The sequence below is a fragment of the Schistocerca americana genome, chromosome 4 (assembly GCF_021461395.2).
Source record: "Schistocerca americana isolate TAMUIC-IGC-003095 chromosome 4, iqSchAmer2.1, whole genome shotgun sequence".
Lineage (NCBI taxonomy): Eukaryota > Metazoa > Arthropoda > Insecta > Orthoptera > Acrididae > Schistocerca > Schistocerca americana.
In genome coordinates, this window is record NC_060122.1 from 665,697,981 (window position 1) to 665,718,190 (window position 20,210).

Consider the following 20,210-nt stretch of genomic DNA (forward strand, 5'->3'; position numbering starts at 1 on the left):
ATGCACAATATAGCCCTACCACCATCAAGCACGCACCAAGTAACACGATATACAAACGGAAACAGTCAGTAATGTCCTTGTGCTTGCAGCACTGCAATGCCGCGATTTATCTGCGTGTACTGAACGTGCCGGGAGTGATCGTATTTTGAGATTTAAGCCGCTCAAAATCATCTCTGCCGGCACTGAATCCTCTTGTACGTGTAGAAGCACTTAATCTCTTCATATATTCCCGGGTTTCAGCACCAAAGTATTGCTTCTTGCTTGTATTTAAAGGAATTCAGCACAGTAACTTCAGCTCACAGATTTATTCGCAGCGCCCATTACAGTTTCGGTCACAATTATATGAGCATGCACCAGAGGGCAGCACAGCCTACAGTTCTGTATACATCAGCAACGTGTGGCATAAGAGTCTCTTTATCACCCAACAAGTATTAAGAGGATTACTGCTAAATCATCATGGAATTTTGAAGGATATGTCTACATCAAAGAACATATCAATGACTTCAAAGTTATTATAGACGAAGTCACCTACATGCGTAAATAGACCAGAATTTAGGCCACCTGGGAGAGGAGCGGTGCAGGGGAATAGGCCCTGTCTTTCTCTCGCACGTCTGGCTACCCATCTCCGCGTTCTTTGCTTCTGCCAAAGCAGAACTGACATATCGTCATAAGGGTCGTCAGTCCTTTCTGGTGTTGTAACAGCCATACTCAAACTCACTGATGAACCACAATTAGTCTAATCACTCATTTTCTTTAGTCCAAAGATTGGTTTGATGCAGCTCTCCATGCTATTCTATCCTGTGCAAGCCGCTTCATCTCTAAATAATTACTGCAACCTACGTCCTTCTGATTCTGCTCACTGCATTCATTCTTAGTCTCCTTCTACGATTTTTACTGCACATGCCTCCCTTAATGTCACAGAATTTGTCCTACCAACCAATCCCTTCTTCTAGTCAGGTTGTGCCACAAATTTCTTTTCTCCCCAATTCTGTTTGGACCTCCTCATTATTTACGTGATCTACCCATATAATCTGCAGCATTTGTCTGTAGCACCACATTTCAAAAGCCACTGTTCTGTTCTTGTCTAAACTGTCCATCCTCCATGTTTCACTTCCATAGGTGGCTACACTCCAAATACCTTCAGAAAATATTTCCTAATGCTTAAGCCTATATTCGATATTAACAAATTTCTCTTCTTCAGAAACAATTTTCTTCCCATTGACAGTCTAAGTTTTAAACCCTCTCTGCTTCAGCCATCATCAGTTATTTTCCTGCCCAAATATCAAAACTCATAAAATACTTTTACTGTCTCGATTCCTAATCTAATTTCTCCAGCATCACTTGATTTAATTTGACTACATTCCATTGTCCTTGTTTTGCTTTTGTTGATGTTCATCTTATATCCTCCTTTCAAAACACTGTCTATTCCATTCAACTGCTCTTCCAAGTCTTTACTGCTCTTACAAGTCTTTGCTGTCTCTGACAGAATTGCAATATGATCAGCAAATCTCAAAATTTTTATTTCTTCTCCACAAACCTATTCTAAATTTTTCTTTCGTTTCCTAAACTCAGTGTACAGATTGAATAACATCAGGGAGAGGCTACAGCCCAGTCTCACTCTGTTCTCAATCAGTACTTCCCACTGATGCTCCTCTACACTTATAACTGCTGTCTGGTCTTTGTACAGTTGTAAATAGCCTTCCATTCCCTGTCCACTGAGGCGACAAAAGTCATGGAATACCTCCTAATATCATATCTGATTTCCTCCTGCCTGGCGTAGTGCAGCAGTTGGACATGGCATGGACTCAACAGGTCGTTGCAGGTTCCCTACAGAAATACTGAGCCACGCTGTCTCTACAGTCATCCATTACTGTGAAAATGTTGCTGATGCAGGATTTTGTGCACGAAGTGACCTCTTGGTTATGTCCCATAAATGTCTGACAGTGTTCCTATCGAGTGATTTGGGAAGTCAAATCATTCGCTTGAATTGTCCAGAATGTTCTTCAAACCAATCATAAACAACTGTGACCCATGATATCGATCACTGCCATCCAATGATTCCATCACTGTTCAGAAACATGAAGATCAAGAATGGCTGCTAATGTTCTCATTTGGTTGTTGGACCAGCGGACCCAGTCTTTTCCGCATAAACACAGCCCACGCCATTTTGACGTCAACATCAGCTTGCATAGTGCCTTGTTGACTACTTGAGTCCTTGTCTTCATGCAGTGTGCACTACACTTGAACTCTAGCATCACTACTTACCAACTGAAATTGGAACTCATCCAACCAGGCTACAGTTTTTCAGGCGTCTAGGGTCCAACCAATATAGTCATGACCCCAGGAGAGGCACTGCAAGGGAGGTCGTGCTGTTAACAAAGGCACTCACGTTGGTCGACTGCTGCCATAGCCCATTAACAATAAATTTCGCCATGCTGTCCTAATGGATATGTTCGTCATATGTCCCACATTGAATCTGTGGTTATTTCACGCAATGTTGCTTGTCTGTTAGCACTAACAGCTCTATGCAAACGCCACTGCTATTGCCTGTTAAGTGAAGCCCTGCATTGTCCATGGTGAGAGGTTATGCCTGAAATTTGTTATTTCGGCACACTCTTGACACTGTATGGCAGATCTCGGAATATTGAATTTCCTAATGATTTGTGAAATACGTTGTCATATGCGCCTAGCTCCAACTACCATCCTACATTGTTAATTCCTACCGTGCGGTCACAATCACATCGGAAACCTTTCCACGTGAATCATCTGAGTACAAATGACTGCTCTGCCAATGCACTGTCCTTTTATACCTCGTATACGTGATACTACTGTCACCTGTATACGTCCATATCGCTATCCCACGACTTTTGTCAACTCAGCATATTTTACCCCTGCTACCTTCAGAATTTCAAGGAGAGTACTCCAGTCCACATTGTCAAAAATTTTCTCCAAGCCTACAAACGCTGTAAATGTAGGTTTTCTTTTCCTTGCTCTATCTTCTAAGAGAAGTCGTTGGGTCAGTATTGCTTGTGTGTTCCTATGTTTATCCGGAATCCAAACTTGTCTTCCCTGAGGTCAGCTTCTACCAGTTTCTCCATTCATCTATGAGGAATTCGAGGTAATATTTTGCAACCATGACTTATTAAACTGATATTTTGATAATATCCATACCTGCCACCATGTGCTTTTTTCGAAACTGGAATTATTGCATTCTTCTCGATGTCTGAAAGTATTTCGCCTGTTTCGTACATCCTGCAACCCAGATGGAATAGTTTTGCTACGACCGTTTCTTTAAAGGCTATCAATAGTTCTGAAAGAATGTCGTCTGCCCCAGGGTCCTGTTTCAACTTGGTTTTTGAGTTCTCTGTCAAACTTTTCTCACAGCATCATATTCCCATCTCATCTACATCTACATCCTCTTCCCTTTCTATAACGTTGCCTTCAAAATTTGTCTCCCATGTATAGACCCTCTATATATTCCTTCTCTCTGTCAGCTTCCCCTTCTTTACTTAGCACTGGTTTTCCATCTGAGCTGTTGATACTCATACAGCTGCTTCTCTTTTCTCCAAAGGCTTCTTTAATTTTCCTGTAGGTGGTATCTATCCATCCCTTAGTGAAATATGATTCGAATTCTTATATTTGCCCTCTCGCCATTTCTGCCTAGCCATTTTGCACTTCCTGTCAATCTCATTTTAGACGTTTTTATTGCCTTTTGCCTGCTTCATTTGCTGCTTTTCTATATTTTCTCCTCTCGTCAGTTAAATTCAGCATCTCCCACAATATCCAAGGATTTCTACTAGGCCTTGTTTTCTTTTCCTGTCTGTTCCTCTGCCGCTCTCACTATCTCATTTCTCAAAGCTACCCATTCGTCTTCCACTATATGCCTTTCCCCTGGTTCAGCCAATTGTTGTCTAATGCCCCCTTCGAAACTCGCTCATTCTTTCAACTTATCTAGGTCCCACCCCTTTAATTTTCTACCTTTTTAAAACTCTCTTGTTCTTTCAACTTATCCAGGTCCCACCTCCCTAATTTCCTATCTTTTTGTAATTTCTTCGTTTTTAATCTACAGTTCATAACCAACACACTGTAGTAAGAGTCCATATTGGCCCCTGGAAATGTCTTACAATTTATCATCTTGTTCCAAAATCTCTGTCTTGCCATTATACACACAAAAAGTTTTGCATCACCTCGGTTCCGAGAGTTCTGGAGCCTGTAGAGAAAACTGGAATATAGATCAACATAAATATCATTTCTGCCCTTTTTACTGCTTATGAAAACCACTCATTGCATGTTGTACCACCATACAGCGAGACCTTCAGAGATAGTGGTCCACATTGCTGTAACACACCAGTACCTCTAATACCTTATAGCACTTCCTCTTGCATTGATCCATGCATATATTCGTCGTGGCATACTATCTACAAGTTCATCAAAGCACTGTAGGTCCAGATTGTCCCACTCTTCAACGGCGATTCGGCGTAGATCCCTCAGAGTGGTTGGTGGGTCACATCATCCATAAACAGCCCTTTTTTAATCTATCCCAGGCATTTTCGATAGGGTTCATGTCTGGAGAACATGCTGGTCACTCTAGTTGGGTGATGTCAGTATCCTGAAGGAAGTCATTCACAAGATGTGCACGATGGGGGCGCAAATTGTCGTCCATGAAGACGAATGCCTCGCCAATATGCTGCTGATATGGTTGCACTATCAGTCGGAGCATGGCATTCGTGTATTGTACAGTCGTTACGGCGCCTTGCATGACCACCAGCGGCGCACATCGACCCCACATAATGTCACCCAAAACCATCAGGGAACCTCCACTTTGCTGCACCCACTGGACAGTGTGTTTAAGGCGTTCAGCCTGACCGGGATGCCTCCAAACACATCTCCAATTGTCTGGTTCAAGGCACATGCGAAACTCATCGGTGAAGAGAACGTGACGCCAATACTGAGCATTCCATTCAGCATGTTGTTGGGCCCATCTGTACCGCACTACATGGTGTCGCGTCTGCAAAGATGGACCTCACTATTGAGCTACCCAAACACAGTTCATGACCCATCCTCACAGCATTACTTCTGCCAGTACCTAATCTCCTGCCTTCCAAGTTTCACAGAAGTTCTTTTGCAAAACTTGCAGAACTAGCACTCCTTCCTTCCAGAAGTAGCCCAGGTAGCTCACCTGGGAGAGCACTTGCCCATGAAAGGGAAAGATCATGGGTTTGAGTGCCAGTATGGCAAACAGTTTTACTCTTCCAGGAAGTTCCATATCAGTGTGCATGCCCATGCAGAGCGAAAATTAATTCTTGAACAGATGTATAGTATTCTTTACTTTGGCAATTCACTATGCTGCACTGGCAGCAATCATAAATCTACCTACCGCAACATCGCTTTTTTCCATAGCCGTAACTGTTGGTTTGTCATCTGCTGCCTTAGTCACAGATGATAATGTCAACTTTTTGTTCAAATTTATGCTGATTGATTTTATTATACACAATCTGAGAAAAAAAAAGTGAATCAGCCAGAAGACTTGGTCGGAGATCAATATAACTCTGTACATGTACACACAACTGGCAGGTATCAGAATGACTAGATTTGCAAATCTCTATGACAGGTACAACAACTGCCAGAGTGAATTAATGTTACACATATGTGGTGTCTGTTCCTTCAGAGATGTCGAAAAGAATAGACACCTTTTCGATCCCGCGAAAACTATGAATCAAAACAGAAAGAAATTAAAGACTTTAGCTGCCAGTGGGAACTGATTTATATCGATGGTGCAAGCTGAAAATTTGTGCTGGGCCAGAATTCAAACTCAGGTCTCCTGTTCACTGGGCACATACGCTGACCACTACGCCATCCAGGCACATTGGTCATTGCAAACGCACAGACTACCCTAGAAGGGGCACAACAACAGTTGTGTGGTATAATTTGAGAATTTGGATCTGACAGGAGGTGTGCTAGCATAGTTCATGCAGTTGGAGTGACCATTGTGTCCAGATGGCATAGTGGTCAGTGCATTTACCTAGTAAGCAGCTTCTCACCCTGATCTGGTACAAATTTTCAACTTGCCCCATTGATACAAATCAGTGACTACTAGCAGCCAAAAATCTTTAATTGCTTTGGGTCTTGCATAATTTTTGATCATATTTTAGAGTTGTTACACAACCCGGTAAGGTTCAAAAGGTGAACAGTACCAGATGTTGAGTAATGACTGTGGAGGATACGGAGATGTTGCATTCTCCTGTGAGACAGGGTTATCAGCATCTGACACAGTTTGAAGGAGGCCTCATTGTGGACTGCTTGCAGATGTGAGGGCAGGAATTCTCATTGTCAAGGTTCCAATTGATCACATCTGACCACCACAAGGACAGATCTCCATATCATGCACCAACCACATCTGTTCCTTCCATCTGAGTGAAAGTAAAGGACTCCATGCAACATTTGGTGTCATTCTGCATCACTGGTCAGAGACTAGCAGCAGGCAAACTAGGGAATTATCATCCAATGCATAGGGAGCTGTTAACACACCAACATGAATATTTGTGTCTGGAGTGATGTCTTGACTGGTAAGCATGGACTGCTGATAAATGACATCACATTATGCTCAGCTAGGAATCATTGTTCTGCACTTCAGTGGATCACCACCATTGGCAAATATGTCAGCAATATGGGGAGGGTCCCATCTCTCCCATTTTTGGCCCTGACAAAATTTGATTTTGGGTATGTACTTCCCAAGTAAAATGCTACTGTCAGATGTATTTAACAGTAACATTCCACTGAATTTTAACTTTGAGACACTAATGCTAAATTTTAATATATTTTTAGCACTTCTACCCTTATGTCAGCTTGGTTCAATCAATATATTACAAATGTGATTTGCATTCATTAAAAACCAGCATTCTACAGTGCATTTTCATTTTTACTACCATGCACAGACCCATGCAGAAAACTGGCCTTTAGCTTCAATTAACAAAATGTAAAATATGAACTGGAGTTAAGAGACATGTCATCATATCATGTGTGGTTCAGTTGATTCTTACAATTATGTCTTTAACCTCTGTGTTATAAGAAAACTGCCTCAACTGAAGAGCGAAATGTAAGGTTGTAATTTCTGAGGGGGGATATAGGGGAAGGAGATGGGGAGAACCTTAATGCGCAATAAGTGGTAAACTTCTTGCAGCAGTGTATTCATCTGAAATAATTTTATGGTGGCAACACTAGCATCATCAGTCTGACATTTTTAACCAATCTCTGAGTCAACATATATTTTTTTTTTCAGCTGCAGTGATATGTTAAATAACAATTACTCATTGTCTGATTTTCAGTTTATTGATGACATAACATCATAAAATCCTCAAAATATCAAGAGCCACCTTAGCTGATTCAGTAAAACACATAATTCTACTATGGAAACAAGTGGTATGGTGTTAAAGACTTTCCCATCATGTGGATGGGATTTTATCTTAACAACAGAAAACAAAGGGTCAGATTAACAAATGATACAAGAAGCATAAGACTAAATTTGGAGTAAGGTAACATTACATATAGTGCCCTGTAAGGTTTGTTGGCTGGCCCTCACTTAATTTTACTAGCTCACTGGAGGTCTCTTCAAAAATGTGGTACTTGCCAGTCACAGCAGTATACTAATAAAAAATCCAGTTACAGCCAGAAGACTGATGGAAGAAGCTTACAGCTGGTACACAGCATATAGTTTAACACTTAAACTTACAAAGACCTATATTATGCAGCTTAACACAAATCAAAAAGTAGAGATCAATGGGCAGGCACTGGATGAGGATCCATGTGTGAAGTCCCTAAGCATGAAGATGAATTAAACACTGAGCTGACACCAGCACATGAACAAGTTAACCAAAAAACTCAGTTTTGCCTGCTTTACGTAAAAATGTCCCACAGTGTATTGGCATGCAGGTGGGATTGTTTACGTCCTTTCACTCGGTATAATCTCTTAGATGCTGCACCTGTTGTTGTCTTCAGTCTGAAGACTGGTTTGATGCAGCTCTCAGTGCTACTCTATCCTGTGCAAGCCTCTCCAAGTAACTTCTGCAACCTACATCCTTCTGAATCTGCTTACTGTATTCATCTCTTGGTCTCCCTTTACAATTTTTACCCTCCCTCCCCCACACTTCCCTCCAGTACTAAATTGGTCATCCCTTGATATCACAGAATGTGTTCTACCAACCAATCCCTTGTTCTAGTCAGATTGTGCCACAAATTTCTTTCTCCCCAATTTTCTTTAGACCTCCTCATTAGTTCATCTACCCATCTCATCTTCAGCATTCTTCTGCAGCACCACATTTCAAAAGCTTCTACTCTCTTCTTATCTAAACTGTGTATCATCAATGTATCACTTCCATATGTGGCTACAGTCCATACGAATCTGACATCTGTTCAAAAAATTCTGGAATTCTGTCCACAAATTTTTTTACACTACCATTTATTTACTGTGCATGGTCTCCTTCGAAATACTCTCCTCCACAATAGATACACGGATCCCAATGCCGTTTCCACTTCCGGAAGTAGTCTTAGTACACCTCTTGCTGGATTGCATGAACCGCAATCTGTGAATTTTCTTTTATCTCGTATATTGTTGCTAATCTTCACCCTTTCAATGTAGTTTTCAACTCTGGAAATAAAAACAAATAATAAAAAAATCCACCGTGGTCAGATCTGGTGTGTACATAGGATGAGACAGCACAGTGATTTCGTTTTTTTGTGTGATGGTCATGCACCAACAGGAAGAATGTGTGGGTGCACTATCATGATGCAAGAGCCATGAATTGTCTCACAACTTTCAGGCCAGTTCTTTCTCACATTTTCCTGTAGGCATTGCAACACATTCATATAGAACCATCGATTAACAGTTTGTCCCTAAGGCAGGAATTCATAACGAACTCATCCTTCAAAGTCAAAGAAAACTATCAGCCTGGCTTTGATATGTGACTTGATCTAATGAACTATTTTTGGTCTTGGAGAACCTTTCCCAACCCATTGTGAAGACTGAACTTCAATCTCAATATCATAACTGTAGACCCACATGTCGTCACCAGTTATGGTTCTCTTAAGGAACATCTCATTCTCATTTATGCAATGCAATAGCTCTTCACAGACTGTGAGGTGAAAGTCTTTCTGGTCTTGACTCATGAGCCATGGGACAAACGATGCATTCCAAGATGCTGTGTCGGGATTTCGCGACATGGTTCAACTGAAATGTTACATTCTTCTGCAATCTCTCCAAAAGTCAGTCTTCGACTGGCACAAACAATTTTGTTGACAATCCTGACATGAATGTTGTTTGTAGATGTCAAAGGGCATCCTGAACAAAAGTCATCTTTAAATTCTGTCAGGCAATTTTTAAACCATGTGAACCATTCATCACACTGAGTATGGCTTAATCTCTCATCACTGTAGGCTTTCTGCACCATTTGGTGTGTCTCTGTAAAGGTTGTCTTGAGTTTCACACAAAATTTACTGCAGGCGCATTGTTCCTCTAACTCTGTCATCTCGAAATTCGCAAACTGTGTGACACAACGTTCTACTCAATACAACACTGAACAATAACTATCAGATATACAACAATGAAACTTCCAGCAGTTACACATTAAACACAGGTGTGTGCAGGGATGCCAACTTCATTTCACTGCAAAATACCATTGGTGGAAAATTATGAATGCTTTGTAATTTTTCAAAAAGACCTTGTATTTTCAGCAGAGACTTCCTGATGCTTAAATCTATAATTGATGTTAACAAATTTGTCTCCTTCAGAAATGCTTTTCTTGTCATTGCCAGTCTATATTTAATATCTTCTCTATTTCAACCATCATCAGTTTTTTTGCTGCCCAAATAGCAAAACTCATCTACTACTTTAAGAGTCTCATTTCCTAATCTGATTTCTTCAGCATAATCTGATTTAATTTGACTACTTCCATTATCTTTGATTTTCTGTTGTTGATATTCATCTTATATCTTACTTTCAAGACATTGTCTATTGTGTTTAGCTGCTCTTCCAAGTCGTTTGCTGTCTCCAACAGAATTACAATGTCATCGGCAAACCTCGAAGTTTTTATTTCATATGGACTTTAATTCCTACTCCAAATTTTTCTTTTGTTTCCGTTACTGTTTGCTCAATGTACATATTAAATAACATTGGGGACATGCTACAGCCATGTCTCACTCCCAAATCAACCACTACTTCCGTTTCATGCCCTTCCATTCTTACAACTGCCATCTGGTTTCCGTACAGATTGTAAATAGCCTTTTGCTCCTTGTATTTTCCCCTGCCACCTTTAGAATTTGAATGAGAATATTCCACTCAACAGTATCAAAAGCTTTCACTAGGTATACAAATGCTATAAACATATATTTGCCTTCCCTTAACCTGTCTTCTATGCTAAATCGTAGGGTCAGTAATGTATTGTGTGTTCCTACATTTCTGCAGAATCCAAACTGATATTCCCAGAGGGTGGCTTCTGCTAGTTTTTCCATTCTTCTGTAGAGAATGTGTGGTAGTGTTTTGCAACTGTGACTCATTAAACTGATGCACCTAAGGTAAAAAATTATTTATTTTAGGGACGTGTGCATTAAGAATATTTTTGCCACAGCAGATGCCTGGGAAATACACACACATCTGAGCCAGTATCCACCCAGAAACTGCATCTTAGTGGTCCTGTCTGTTACCACTAAATTCCACAGTAGGTGCAAGGGCAGGTGCTGCTGGTAGACTTCCTAGCCGGGCATGGGAGGTGTTGTTCACATTTTTTGCCTATGAACAAGGCAATTGGCACCTAAGTGCTCTGCTGGTAAAACTTAGTGGCAAAAACACCCTTTCCACTCTGGTGAGGGCAGGGAGCACATGTTGTGTTGTTAGTGTGATGGTGCGTGGTCTTGTCATTTGTACATGCCGTAAACTGCAACCTGCTGTGTTAACTCATTGAGATGCAAGGTGATATAACCCAGTCTGTCTCTGGCAGGCATTGTAGTAAACACCTGTGGAATGGTGGACTCAGTTTCTATGTCCACCATCTCCGCCAACTTGCTCAAGTTTGCCTCTTCTATCACTGCAAGCAGTATGTAATACATCTCCAGTAAGCAAGACATCCATATGGACCATAGCAGCAGGTCTGAGACATCTTGTCCAGCCAAGTCAGAAGGTGTCACAGAAACAGTGACTATTTCCACTGCCAATTTCCTCCCTGGGCAATAATTGCCCTAAGCTTTGTGTCTGAGAGAGGGAAAGCCACCTTTTAGAAAACTGTACTTTCCAAAGGAAGGAAAGTTTGTGATAATGTTATTAACCTCACTAACAGCTGTCTGTTACTGCAACAACAAACGCATATTTAGTCATGCGTATATTTGATGGAGTCTTGCATTAAACCAGAGTCATGAAATTGCTTTTACCATATGTGAACCATAGTGATGGATAATCTGTCCAGAGGGCTGGTGCTTCAAATGTCATACACATCGCTTGCACTGTTCGGTGGCAGAATGAGAAACATCCCCCAGGCTGTGGCTAAGCCTTGTCTCCGCAATATCCTTTCTTTCAGAAGTGCTAGTTCTGCAAGGTTCGCAGGAGAGCTTCTGTAAAGTTTGGAAGGTAGGAGGCGAGGTACTGGCAGAAGTAAAGCTGTGAGGACGGGGCATGAGTCGTGCTTGGGTAGCTCAGTTGGTAGAGCACTTGCCCACGAAAGGCAAAGGTCCCGAGTTCGAGGCTCAGTCCGGCACACAGTTTTAATCTGCCAGGAAAGTTTCGTATGAGCGCACACTCCGCTGCAGAGTGAAATCTCATTCTGGACACAATATCCTGTCGCAGAGCATGCTTTACAACATGCCAGTCAGGACCTCAGTGCCTGTTTCACCACACACGCCATCTGGAGTCTTCCCCCAGACACCAGTTTCTCAGAATTCTGTTGGTGGGAACTAGTGCTACAACATTTCCTTGGTTCTCACCACTGGCCTGGCCTTAATTTATGTTAATTCCTTCCATCTTGGCATTTATTCACAGCAACTACTCTTTTCTTCACTCCATTTTAGCTTTCTATATCTTTCATTATCTTAACCGTCTATTTTTCACCGCCCCCTCCCACCTCTGTTATGTACAATGCACTTAGCTTTTCACTATTATTAACTCATGCATGAAGTTTAAACAGTCAACTCTGTTTTGCATATTGCCCTGTCTTCCACTTTTAAGCTTGCAGGTTTTCACATTTCACCCAATGCAGTCTCCAGCAATCAGTCTTTCCTTCTCATTCCATGCGCTACATCTCCCCTGACCTGTGGTTCTGGGTGACTTTCCCAAAATCTACCCCTTTTCCTAAACCTCTCCAGTCCTTATCCTACACCCCTCTTCCTTCCCCTTCAATCATTTTGCCTGAAGAGGGAGCCATTGGCTCTGTAGGCTTGCATAATTACAACCTACCTTTATGTGCATGTTCTGCCACAGCTTGGTAAGCAGATTTTTTATCTATTCAATTCAATTATTTTGTCACAAATTGATTGTTTTCGGTGTTACAGTTATTAGGCCAGGTTGTTTAGGTCAGATATCTTATGATGCAGTTCCTCAGTTTAGGTACTACTGTTTAAATTTCTAATGAGAGGCAAATGTAAATGGAATCTTTCTCAGAGCCCACAGTGAGCTCAAGCTATGAAGATAGCTAGACAGAATCATTAGTTCATGCTGAACAGTGGAGAATTGAGTGGGCTGTGGTCAGGCGAATGCTCGAGTGGCTGAAACCCCAACACAGGCAGATGCTTGACATCAGCAGAACACCGAACGCATTTCGTCTCAGCATGCAGCTGAGACACCAGAGCAATCATATGCTCAATGAGAGTATACAGCAGCATGCATATCCTCTCAGCATGCTTCTGAGGCATCAGGAGAATGCAACACACATGGCTTCTGTGCATGCCTCTGAAACAGTCAAACAGGAAGACATGCCCCAACTCACTGTCACTCAACAATAAGTTGAACGTCGGCAAATATTTGCTACGAGAATCTGGGGATTTTTTTTAAAAAAGTGCTTCCAGTTATGAACTGACTTTAAATTACACTAATTATAGATCCATCAAAATGGGACATATCAACAAGGCTTGCAGATTTTATGGAGCACTGAAATGGAAGGAGGTAACAACAGGAATGTGTTGCTCTGGGCACAAGGTTCCCATTCTCTCATTATGAGAGCCGGTTGGTCCTTTAAAGGAATTATTTTCTGGTGAGACTTGCGTGTCACAGCACTCCTAAACCAAATGAAAAATGTAATTCATGTTTTCACATGATCTTCTTTGGGGCAGATCGAATTCTTGCCATGCCTGGGGAGGAGCAAGTGCACCATAAAACAGGGTCCATTTTACCCCTGTCCAATGGTCAAGCACAATTTTTGCAAGTTTGCTTTATGAGAGATGATGAGATGAGACTGATAGATGTTGTCAAATTATTCAGGGAGTTGAACAGGCAACAGTACTGAAAAAACAAAAAGTTTTGCATGATCACACTGTGTTGGAGCATGGGTTTAAACCAGCTCTCCAGAACATGCCTCACAAGAGCTGCAACATGGTGATCCACATGGATTGTATGTTGAGTGGGCAGCACACATGCCACTACAAGGTCTCAGCCTTGGCTAAGGTCGCGATTGTGGTCATGGGCATCAACCCCACCACCCTGAGGGACATTATCGTGCACAAGCACGATGCCTCCCTCACCAGGATTGTGGACATGCAGCATTACTATGATGCTCTACACTATCCCACAACAGTTTGGAAACGACAATAAGGATATCATTTAAGTACCCCTCAAATAAATCCTGTGACTGGGTGACAAAACCAGAACAAAAATGTGAAGTGCATGGATTTCTACACACTTCGCCTGATGGTCATGACTTCAACTTGCCATTGTGGTGTAGAGTACTTCCATTAAATTTTTGACAGACATGTACATATAGATGGAGACTGAGTGTCTAAGGTACATAGCACTTAAACAAAGCAAGCTGCATGCAGAGATTTATGTCCCTCTGCAAGATGTCATTGCGAACAAAGCAATGTGAATCCAAATGACTTAGGTCAGATGGTCACATTCCCACTGTCATTCATGAACAGTCTGAAGATCTTCCAAGAATATACCCAGGATGCATTCTCCTACGTCCGGTACTAAGTTCAGTCAGACTTATAAGGGAAGAACTGGTGGCCCTCCTCTTTTTTGGTGGGGCGCAGTGCTCCATTTATACTACTAAGTGACAGAAATGTGACCTACCACACATGCACTTGCTGCTGTGGTTAAAACAGAAATTGTGGCCAAACTAAAGTGATCTGGTTACATCAGTAGAATTGTCTGATGCCATCCTGGACAAACAGCTATTTGAAATGTGCCTAATGCACGGTCCTCTCAGGGTGTTGAATCCTTCCTCCCTATGCATGAGTGTCAGGAAATGCACCAGAAAGTATCTTTGGACACCATCAAAAGGGACCCAAATGAACAAGACTAGATATCTGTTGTACAGACATAGAGTGCCCAAGGATGGGGGTTGTATAATCACAATTAAAGTGAGAGATGCTGTGCAAGGCACAGTAGTGGGCACAGCTGGATGGTCCCATACTTACTTCTCAATATTTATTGTGCAACAGCAGGCTACAATAATATCGACCCAAGAGATGAAGTGCAGATGTTTAGAGCAGGTCATATGGATATTGGGCTTTCTGCTCCATAAGAGGCATCCAACAGTCCTGCTCACCTGCATACAGGGTTCCTTCAGTTTTCAGGCCCTCAAAATGGTCAACAAACAGGAAAAAGCCACATTCCAGGAAGTATGTGAGGCAATGGGACTTTCAGAAGGTGATGGCCACTGGGACACTATGAAAAAGAATCCCACATTATGCCAGTCATCAGCCAATTTGATAGAGCTATTCACTACCATACTCAGCACCTGTAGGCTCTCAAACCCTGTGACACTTTGTAACAAATATAAAACGATGTTATCAGAAGAGATTGCACACCAGTACTAAGGGACAGCACAGACCAGCAATGGCTTACATTTAATGAAGCCCTGAAGGCTCAATTATGACACCACAGCCTCGAGGGCTCAAGTTGGCCTGACTGAGTCCCAAATATTACCAGAACAAAGGCACATTTTGAGTAAAATTTTGAGCCATGTGAAGAATGGAGAAAGGGGGTCATTATTTCCTAGATGCATGTGGGGGTACTGGCAAGACATTCCTACTAAATTTGCTATTGGCGCAGTTGTGCAAGGACAGGAATGTCATTTTAACTGTTACATCCTCTGGGATAGCCATGACCTTGCTCAGCAGAGGAAGAAGTGCCCATTCAGTGTTAAAGCTTTCACTGACCCTTGCAAGTGAGGAAATGCTTACTAGTAATACAGACAAGAGCAGCAGCGCAATTTAATCATGTGGGACAAATGCTCAATGTCCCACAAGAATGAAACCAAGGCACTTAATCAAAGTTCACAAGACATCCACAGTAACCAAAAGATGATGGACGGAATGGTTGTCTTACTTGCTGGTGGCATCTCACACACACTGCCAGTCATCAAGAGAGGCACTGTGGCTGACAAGATCATCATTTTCTCAAATCTTCACCACTGAGGGCAAACATAGGAAGATGTACCTCACAACTAATATGAGAATTCAGCTTTACAATGACCAAGAGTCTTGGCTGTTTGCTCAATATCTCCTTGAAACTGGTGAGGGCCACATGGGAATGGATGTGGAATGCTTAATATGTTTTGAAAGCCACTTCTGAAATGTTGTAAGCTGGGAAGACAACATAATTAATGAGTTTTCCCCAACGTTAAAGCAAAACTTGAGTGTCGAGGACTGGTTACGTGAAAGAGCAATATTGGCATCCATTAATGTATTGGTGGGAAACATAAAAAAAAAATTTTTTGATCAAGTACCTGGTGAGGCCATCAGCTACACATCAATTGACACACTGATGACAAAGGATCATGCTACTACATATCCTGTAGAGTTTCTAAGCTCATCAGAGCTCTTGGGGGTGCTGTCCCTCAAGTTGGACATGAAGATGGGTGTGCCTGTCATACTGGTGCGTAATCTGGATGCACTAAGATTGTGCAGTGGCATCAGGTTACACATAATGGAGCTGAGAAGGCATATTGTGCATGCCACTTTCATCACTGGTGGAGCCTATCATCCCAACAAACTTGCCATTCTGGTTCAAACACTTGCAGTTCCCTTTGCAAGGGGCCTTCTCGATCACTATAAATAAGAGACAAGGATAAATGTTAAAAATGGCAGGTATTCCTCTATGCACACTATGTTTTTCACATGGACAGCTCTATGTTGGCTGCTCGTGTGTATCTAGAACCAAAAATCTCTACATATATTTAAAGAACAAGAAGTTCCAAAATGCTGCTTATAGAGAGGTATTACAGTAGATTTCTGGCCCTCCATACACACCAAAATGATTATAATCTTTCCCATGCTAGGCATGTCCCAAACAGTCTTGAAGTTTTCTTATTCCATTTCCTGGCACATTTTGTAATTCGCTACTCATTAGCATAAAACTGTCTTCCTTAATAAACGAGTGAGTTGTGAGTGACATGTATTCGGCCAGCTTCTCCCATCAGCTGAAAATTTCACGTGTTGTCTCCCCCCCACCCCCCTCTTCTCAACCACCCCTCCCACTGATTTTGCATGGTTTTCAGGGCTGCATGTGGCTCACAGCTCAGTACCTCCAAGAGGTAATGTCTATGAAAGAGTGTGGATAGTAAGTTTGTCATTAACATTTCTTTATACTTTGTAAATAATTGTTTAGTTGTGGAGTGTAGCTAGTGACTTAATAAATATAGCAAGACTCAGGCTGTTGCCCCATGTCAGTGTAGTAAAGCTTTTATATGTCAGTTACTTTAAGGAAGGGCATTGTCTGGAAGCTTAGAGACATTTTCAGTGTTATTCAAATCCCTGTCACTTGCTCAGAATTTTTGTTAAATGGTGAGTGGTTACCTTTATTCTGCATTTTTTAGACAGCAACAATGAATGAAAGACATAAAGAAACTGTAAAATGAAGCTGTTATTTTTCTACAGCTGCTTCATTAATTTTTACATGAATACACCAATAATTGCTACACAGTAACAGTTAGGATGAAGGTGAATACGTCATGTGGACTACACAATGGCAACATCAATGTGACATTAAAAATTCCTGGACAGAATATATGCCATTCAAGGAGCATGGATAAGCTCTCAAGATATAGTTGAGAGATAGAAAAGAACAAAAGAAGACTCAACTCATAGCTAAGCTGTCAGATAATGCCTTTCTTTGGAGGTAACAAATTAGTAAATATACATGCAGGGCTATATTTTTGCAGTGCTATAGCCTGAATGAGGTAATGGTTGTCCCTGATGGAGTGGTGAGGGGAGGAAGGAAAATATGAGGAAAGGGAGAAGTGAAAGGAATGGAAGAAGATTCCTGGAGGAAGGAGAGGCAGCAATGGAAGAACACCAATGAGGTGACCCTAGTGCAGGCAGGGGTTGTTTTGTGTGGTCCATTACTTGACACCTGAATGCTTCACTGAATTGTTACATTTACTCCCTTCAATGCATGTATCTTCTTTCATTATTGCATTTTAGACATGGCTAGATATATAATATGATTACAATATCAACTTTTTGAATTATTTATCCATGTTTGTGGTACAGATTTGTTTTTATATGTAATTGTTCCTAACAAACATCATTATGATGAAGGTGACAATAAACAAGTAGAACATATAATCAGCCTGCACTTTACCTTAGGTAAGCGACATTTGATATACTGAAATAATACTAACCTTATCAAATCGAAGCTTGAGTACTTCATTCTCCCACTTGAGATCTTCTAACTCCTTAAGGCACAGTTTTAAACGTGCTTTGCAAATCTGAAATATTAGAAAATACGATTATTCTTTTTTGCTAAGATTTTAACTACACTAAGCTGAATCATGATTAACTAACATCAGCATGGTACACATGAAATTAAAATGATAATGGCACATTTTTTTATGTTTTGCTTTCACAACACTTAAAAACAGTTTTTCTCATTTCACAATGAGTTGCAGCACTAATGTCTGCTGATTGAAGACTTTGTATTAATTTACAACGAGGAAACTGCAATAATATATCCATAAAATGGAGAAAAAATGCATATTAAAATAGTAAAATACGTGTTTAATGTTTAAATTAAAAAAGACAGACACATGTTTAAAGCTAATTATTAATATGTAGATAGTAACAAATTTTGTGTGAAACAATATAAAGTGATACAAAGTGAAGTTGGTTAACTGTCTAGTATTTTTGCAATGGAAAAAGAGTCACTCTGAAGCCATCACACGCATTCAATAGCACAAAAATATCCACTAAAATCAAACAACCATGACAAGAGAGTTACCAGTGCCATGGAGTGAGTCAGCTATGTATTCCAGATCCTTTGCATAAATTAAACCTAGTTGAGTTGATATGCTACCACCATCAACCACCAAGTGAGGAAGTTTGTAAACTTTAATTAAAGACAGTGGAAACAAGTGACTCTCACACACAAATAATAAGTAGTTGCATGTTCCATGGATCATTTTGCATGATAAATCATAATGATGTGGAATGACTCATTTTACATTCACATTGCAAATTAATTTGTAAATATGGCAAAATGCTGAACATTCATTAGTGCTTTCTTTTAATAAACATGTACAGATGTGGATTAGTAATTCCTACCCACCACCTTTTACTCATAACAATAATAGGAATTCCAGTAGGAGTTGTCAAGGAGAAACTATTTCATTGAATTTACAAATTTTACTTTGCTGTCTGTCAGACATTTTATATCATTGGGTAAGTGATCAAAAGTTTTAGTTGCAGCACTGTGCGCCCCTTTTGCGCTAAAAACAACATTAATGTGGAGTAATGAATGTCATTTTCCTTCTAGTATTGTAATTGTTACTTTTGAACTGTAGAAGATCATTTACAATAAATAAAATTTGCAGTATATCAGCTACAAACAGTGATGACACTAATTTTTTTTGGTGGGAACTCACAAAAAAATCTTTGTTTGGTAAAACACTTTAATTTTGCACAGGAGGAAAATTGGTAGTGGTTTTCATCTCCCTTAAATCTGTTAAAAATATGTTCAAGATACCATAGTCAAACATTAAATACTAATTACTATGTGACAATTCACTTTTTTTTCCTAACTATTATAGAACTGCTGGGCAGTGCAGCATACACCCAAATAAAAATAAACTGCTACAGAAAAGGACAGTAAGTCTTCATCATGGAATGAACTGTAGAAAATCTTGTGAAGTTCTGCAACAAATACTTAACATTATATCCTTGGTGCCTACTTAAATTAATTACACGTTTTGTGCAGCAACGTAAATAGCTACAACAACAGGAAAAATAAAGTTACATACACAAGGCCTATTGCCTAAGGGGAACACAGCAAAATTCGCATTTTAGTTCTCAGCCTCACATCACATAAATAATATCATGACTGATTTCAACTTCTCATAAGTAACCATGAGATATTTTGAATCTGTGGCATAGTAACTTGTCAGCTGAAAAGGGCAAGAGACGCAATATGAAAGTGTAACCACCTTTAAAAAAAAGCTATTATAAAAAAGGTTTGATATTATTTAACAAGCTCCCATGGTTTAACAACCTACAAGAGGAATATTTTGAAGACAAAATTAAAATATTTTTATCAAAAAAGTTTGTGTCTATTCAAAATCTTTTGAGTGGCATGTCTGGTACCTCACTGATGTTGCTATTAAGAACCAGACTAACAGAAATAATACCTGGACTGCACTCTAACACTACATACAGGATGTATTAGCTATTTGGTAACACAATCTTATTCTGGCAACACAGTTGCAGTTGATTATGATGACACTTGTATGCAGATGATGCAGTTGTCTATAGTGAAATGCTGTCTGGAAAAAGCAGGACAAATATCCAGTCAGATCTTGATAAGATTTACAATTTGTGTAAAGACTGACAACTCACTTTCAATGTTCAGAAAGGGAAGATTGTGCACTTCATAAAATACTAAGATGTAAAAAGGGCAGTCGAATGAAAACAAGACGTGAAAAAAACTCTTTATTATTTCATAAGTAACTGTCACCACTGGTAATAAATTGATCTCACTGTCAGACAAGACGGTCAATTCCTTCAAGGAAAAATGTTTGCAGTTG

The 20,210-nt window shown here is 40.4% G+C and overlaps 1 protein-coding gene across 2 annotated transcripts in view; it reads right to left on the reverse strand.

Annotated features, from left to right (window-relative positions):
• The window catches only part of LOC124613112 (dynein regulatory complex subunit 4), a 139,177-nt gene that overhangs the window by 15,742 nt on the left and 103,225 nt on the right, over positions 1–20,210 (reverse strand). For both annotated transcript variants that reach the window (XM_047141724.1, XM_047141723.1), the window contains exon 9: positions 17,817–17,903. In XM_047141724.1, the coding sequence (XP_046997680.1) occupies positions 17,817–17,903 (87 nt within the window). The remainder of the gene's footprint in view (positions 1–17,816; positions 17,904–20,210) is intronic.